At 36.0% G+C, this 6,000-nt stretch overlaps 1 protein-coding gene across 1 annotated transcript in view; it reads left to right on the top strand.

The window, feature by feature from the left end:
• The window catches only part of APP1 (aminopeptidase P1), a 28,683-nt gene that overhangs the window by 172 nt on the left and 22,511 nt on the right, over positions 1 to 6,000 (top strand). The window contains exons 1-7 of the mRNA XM_088701131.2: positions 1 to 105; positions 363 to 426; positions 2,554 to 2,693; positions 3,021 to 3,305; positions 3,454 to 3,576; positions 3,789 to 4,097; positions 5,298 to 5,384. The exon at positions 1 to 105 is cut by the window's left edge and continues 172 nt beyond it. Of these exons, the coding sequence (XP_088557257.2) occupies positions 13 to 105; positions 363 to 426; positions 2,554 to 2,693; positions 3,021 to 3,305; positions 3,454 to 3,576; positions 3,789 to 4,097; positions 5,298 to 5,384 (1,101 nt within the window). The 5' untranslated portion in view covers positions 1 to 12. The remainder of the gene's footprint in view (positions 106 to 362; positions 427 to 2,553; positions 2,694 to 3,020; positions 3,306 to 3,453; positions 3,577 to 3,788; positions 4,098 to 5,297; positions 5,385 to 6,000) is intronic.

Here is a 6,000-nt window from a genome sequence, read left to right as displayed (position 1 = left end):
GAACGAGGCGCCATGGAGGACCTCCTCGATGCCCTGCGATCCCTAATGGCCTCCCACTCCCCTCCTCTCCACGCCCTCGTCGTCCCTTCCGAAGACAACCACCAGGTTAGGTTTTCGATCTCTAAACATCCCGATCGAAAGACGTTGATCCCTGAGTTCCGATCTTTCCTATCGAAGTTTCTGGTTTCATTTGCCTCGAATTCTTGTTTAGGTATTATGTTTTTTCCTCTACCCTGAGAAAAAGCCGCTGTTCTTTTTCTTCTAATTTTGAGTATTGATTCGATTATGAACGGTAATTCTTCTTTATTTGATGTTCTTTTGGTGCTGTTGGGTGGAGTTTTTGATGTGATCTTGTGTCGCAGAGTGAGTATGTATCTGCGAGGGACAAAAGGCGCGCCTTCGTTTCTGGATTCACTGGAAGTGCTGGTGAGGCTTTTCTCTAAGTCAGGAACTGACCCTTTTTTTTTTGTTTTTATAGGATACCGTTAATTCTCATTTCACTTGATTTCTGTGATTCAATTGGATCTTGTTCTGTTTTAATCGGCCTATGAGCTGATTCATAAAATCTGCCTCCGAGCATGATTCATGCTGATCGTAGCTACAGCCCAGTAAAGTCTCAAGTTTCTAGATATTTGTTATTTTTGATAAATTGCTGGAGTTGTGTCACAGAAATGAGATAATTTTAATGCAAATTTTCCCATATGAAAGTCAATTCAAATTATTGCACTAGAGATATCATCTAAGGATGAATTCAAGACATTAAGTGAGAAGATAATTGGAGAAGGAAATATAGGATGCAGTACATGATTAGTTGACTGCAACTCTCTTATCATGAGTACTGTATTTATGATTTGGAGATCTTCATGTCTTCTGTGATTAAGTTCAATCCTGTTATCTCAATTGCAATTAGGGGTTTGTTTTTCTCCTCCTAGTTGAGGGGTTTGAACTCAAGTTCAGTCTGTTGCCGGCACTTCTGTCTGTTTGTTTCCCTGTAACTTACCCAAGCTTTCGAACTGAAGTTCCAAATTCACCTGAAAAGTTAGCCAAGTATGTAATGCTACTTTAATGCTCTCATACTAACTCTCTCTCCAAAATGAGCCATTTAGGCAATATATAAGTGATAATTATTATCAATAACAAATTAACAACAATTTTAATGTCTAAAAATTGATTTTACTATGCACGAACTTCCAGTAAAACAAATAGCAGAACTGGCCAGAAGTTCAGCTCAATACTCAAGTTCTTAAAACTCTCTTGCCATCGAGAGTGAAACTTTATCCAACTCTTGAATATCATTAGTGGAAAGCAGCAGGTAATTGATTAAAGAAGCAAGAACTATTAGGCAACGAGGGGCGTAGCGCTTATCGTTTCAAAGGCGATTTCTCTTTCGAGATGCGAAGAAGAGTAAGGGTAAGGCAAACAAGGAACTGATTGACCTACATATGCACATTCCTATTGGGATAACTTCATATGAATATGCCTCTACAATCTAAAGATATATTCCCTCTATCTGAAAAGCCAATCTTAGATACTTCTGACAAGTAAAAACAAACACGCCCTAGGAAGTCATAGCCACGATGGAGAAGTAAATAACTTATTTGTCAGAGCTGGAAGACTTATTTGCAACCTCTTTGTGGGATCAGTCGGATATAATTATCTTGAAGGTTGCTTAAGATTTGTTGATGTATATGCTTGTCAAAGTTGTGTGGTGCTAGAAAGAGGTGGCTGATATAACGGTGTTTCATTACTCTGTTAAATGAACATTGGTGTGGATTTTGGTGTTGGGCTTTATTAGATTCATTTGTTTTTGTAAACCTCAAAAAGGAAGATCCAATGACAAACCTGCATATGCTCAACTATATGCAGTTTTCCACTTCTTGAGATATGATAATTGCAAGGAGAAAGTAATAGGTGGAAGTTTGATGTGATTTTCCATTATCTCTAACAGCAGGACAATTAAAATACTAAGTCGTTTACTATGGACAAAGTCATTGGACATGGAATTTTTAAGGGTTCGTTTTCATGAATCTTGGAGATTTGGATACAATGGATCTTTTTTGATCATGAAAGGGTTCAAACTGAAGAAGGTTCATGAATGGTTGAGCAATCAAATGTAATAATCTGCAGAGAACTGGTGGCTTGGTAGCATAGTTACAACTAGGTTGTATTCTTCTCTTATGTGTGTGATAGTGATTTCTCTCATTGCTTTTATTCTGTGTTGCTATCTCTTCTACATTCCTTTCCAACATTTTGAACTATTGTTATTTGATATATAGAATTGTAGATAAAACATGTAGGTGAAAAGTTATCAAGAAATGTTAGTTGATAGGTTAGGTAGGGCACTTGATGAGCTGATTTGTCTTTCCAGAATAAATATAAATAGCTATAAAGATCTCTTTGAAGATATGAATCTTGTCTCTTTTTACCAAACTCTTAAAGATCAGTTATTACCTTTTTCAGATTATTATATCTTCTTATTAATGTTTTTAAGTTTCAAATATTTATGATCAGGAATATTTCTGAATACACTTGTAACCATATATCTTTCAATAGGTTTGGCTCTTATAACAATGAATGAGGCATTGCTGTGGACCGATGGGCGATATTTTTTGCAGGCAACACAACAGTTGACAAACCAGTGGAAACTCATGCGAATTGGAGAAGATCCAGCAGTCGAAATTTGGATAGCTGATGTGAGCCATCATTGTCTTTGGTGAATCTTTTTCTTTGCTTTTGCTAATTCCTAGAACTGTGGATTGTAAGTTATGCACTCATTATTTGGTTCTGAGATGGCTGAAAGTCAAATTCTAGCCACTTTGCTTTTGTCAATGAATGAGAGTCTTTTCATCATTGATATTTGTAAATGTCGCAGAATAAATTTTGGGCATATCTTTGTGCTATCTCAGCAACATTCTGAATTTTATATGGGAAGGATGACTGTTTCTTGGTCTAAAATATTAAATTTTAGTTTGATCAGCCTCTTAAGTCTTAATAAGCTACCTTCTTTGTTGTGCTATCAGAATCTACCAAGTGATGCCATAGTAGGAATTGATTCCTGGTGTGTATCTGTAGAAACTGCTCAGAGATGGGAGCATGCTTTATTAAAGAAAAAACAGAAATTATTTCAGTTATCTTCTAACTTGGTTGATGAAGTTTGGAAGGATCGGCCTTCAGCTGTTATTCTACCTGTAACTATACATCCATTAGAATTCTCAGGCCGTGCTGTAGCAGAAAAGTTGAAGGATCTGAGAGAAAAACTTAAAGTGGAAAAAACTTATGCTATTATAATCACTGCGCTTGATGAGGTATGAATTCCTATGCCTCTATTCTCATTTGTTTTTCTGATTTCCTTAATAATCTTGTTTCTTGATATGATGACAGATTCCTTCATCTTAACTTTGTGGTACTCATCATTAGTATCCTCACATTTCATTGTTTTGAATTTATATTTAGGTTGCTTGGTTATATAACGTTCGAGGAAATGATGTAGCCTACAGTCCAGTTGTTCATGCATATGCTATAGTTACATCTGAGTCAGCATTCTTTTATGTTGACAAGAGAAAGATCTCTTCTGAGGTCAGTTTTCAATTGAATATGTGTTTACTCCATTTTGTGGCTCTAGTAAAAATGTTCATGCTCATATTTTTGGAAAACAACATTCTTTATACTGAAAAATTACCTATGCATACATTTTTATTTTAAATTTTGGATAAAACTTGAAGAAAATTGATAAACATGCAAACTCTAATATCTAGCTTACTCTTTTTTTTTTCAATTATTGAAAATAGGTACTCTGTTTTATGGCTGAAAATGGAATTGAAATCCGGGAATACAATACAGTTGATTCAGATGTAAGCTTGCTTGCATCTGGGCAGCTAAAATATTCATCAGCTACTAGGTATTCTCAAAGTGATATTCAGAAAGCTGGAAAAGTTGATTCAGATGTGACAGGAAATGTTGATAACACAGCAGAAGAAGTGAAACATAATATGATATGGATTGACCCAACCTCATGCTCACTTGCCTTGTACTCAAAGCTCATACCTGATCGGGTTTTCATGCAGCAATCACCTTTGGCCCTTGCAAAAGCTATCAAGGTAAATTTTTGTCACTCAATGTTCTAAAGCAGTCGTATGTTTACATGCAAATTAACACAATCTCATGGGTTCACCGGAAGGATATCTATGCTTACTTTTGCACAAATAATAAAACAATGGCATGCACATTTTTATTTTCTAATCACGAACTAGAAATTCCGGGAAGTTGGGCCAGAAAATTGTGAATCTTGAGAAATATTTCTCTTTTCTTTGCTTTTTTAATTACAACTATTAAAAAGGATTCATGAAAGATCATTTTTGGTTGCTAATTTACGGGTATTACATTGCTTTTTTTTAGAACTTGGTATAAGTTATGCTTCATTAAAGATTGAATTGCATAACCTATGCACACATATGTGGAGTAAAAGGATGGATGGGTGGTAAAATTAACAATAAAGATTTGGGAAAATTACAGAGACACCCATTCTAGTTTGGGCAAAAAGCTTCGGCCCCAAATTTTTAAAAAGTTGCAATTATATCCCATAACTTATTTTTTTGTTGCAGTGTGGTCCAGTCGTTTATCCATTCCTTAACACTGTTAATGATTGGTGTAAAATGTCTAAATTACCCTCCATTTGCTTGGTGGGGAGGGAGTTACCGATTAGAAGGAAACAATTTTGCAGGCTTCGGAGATCGTGACTAATCCATCTCCACAACCCCCATGGCGACACCATCACCGCCCGCTTCCCTGTCCTCTACTCCCCCACCAATGTCATCATCCTCTGTCTCGTGGAGTCTCTACCCTACAATGTGAGCATATTTGCTGGTAGAGACGCTGATGGTGCCATACAGGTTCGACGTGGCAGCATCGGAAAGCTGGCCGGTAGTGACACCATGGAATATCATGCATGCATTTGGGTGGTTTATATTTTTCTGTGACAATTAATCATTCTTCAGGGATGCAGATGCTCAAATAATTAAAATATTTAAAAGAAATCTTTTGGGTTTCAAATTTATGATTGTGGTTAAGACGTTATATGCATGTCTTTGCAGAGTAATAGTGTTTTTTTATTTAATTCATTTTTGTAGCTTGTGGGTGATCTGGAAGGACAAAAGTATTGTAAGATAGACTCAGTATCTTGATATTAGTTTTATTTATACTTTAACTATGCATTTTTCTTCAATGTGTTGTATTTGCAGGAAAAAAACTTATTCTATAAGTTATTCTTATAAATTCCACTTGTAATCATCACATTGTAGAATCCTACGGAGCTGGATGGCTTAAGAATGGCACATATTCGAGATGGTGCAGCTGTTGTTCAGTTTCTTGTTTGGCTGGATAATCAGGTTAGTGTTAGTGCCACATGCTATATATCTTGTAGCTTAATTGGAAGAACATACTTGTTATTTTCAGTTCATTATGAATAAATATGCTTTTGTGTTTTTACCTAGGAAAGGTGTTTGAGTGAATTCCATGTGAACCCTGCATAGATACAGGCTGAGTTGGCATTTAACTCCTTTCCACCTTAGTTCCCCATTTGATCACTTGTGATCCTTTACTCTCTTCCCCATTTAGCTATTATCCCCTAAGAATTATGATGAATGCAATGGCCTATAACACCTGCATGCATACTCTGATCATCTTTGCTACAGATGGTTTTATCATAGTTTATTTTGGCACATCTTGTATTGGTAAGAACCCTTCATGGTAAAAGAAAACTAAAATCCCAAATTCAAGCTTACTGAAGGCTTAATGTTGTTTTAACTATCAAAGCCTGTGTTTTTAGGAAATCTAGTGTCAAAACTATTAGACACTTAAATACGACAATGCTCTTTGGTACTATGCCCAAAGTGTGGGCGTTTGGCATATAATTGTGGGGTGCCTTGTAAAAGGACATTTCTGTGCTGCTTTGAATAGTTCAAATCTCATTTTTTTTCTAGATGCTTCTACTAAAGTGTCAAA

Source organism: Phoenix dactylifera, chromosome 7, assembly GCF_051530095.1.
Source record: "Phoenix dactylifera cultivar Ajwa chromosome 7, Ajwa_hap1_PhDact_Kaust_v1.1, whole genome shotgun sequence".
NCBI classification, from domain to species: Eukaryota; Viridiplantae; Streptophyta; class Magnoliopsida; order Arecales; family Arecaceae; genus Phoenix; species Phoenix dactylifera.
Note: the sequence above shows the minus strand (reverse complement) of the source record. Positions and strands in the feature narration are given on the sequence as shown.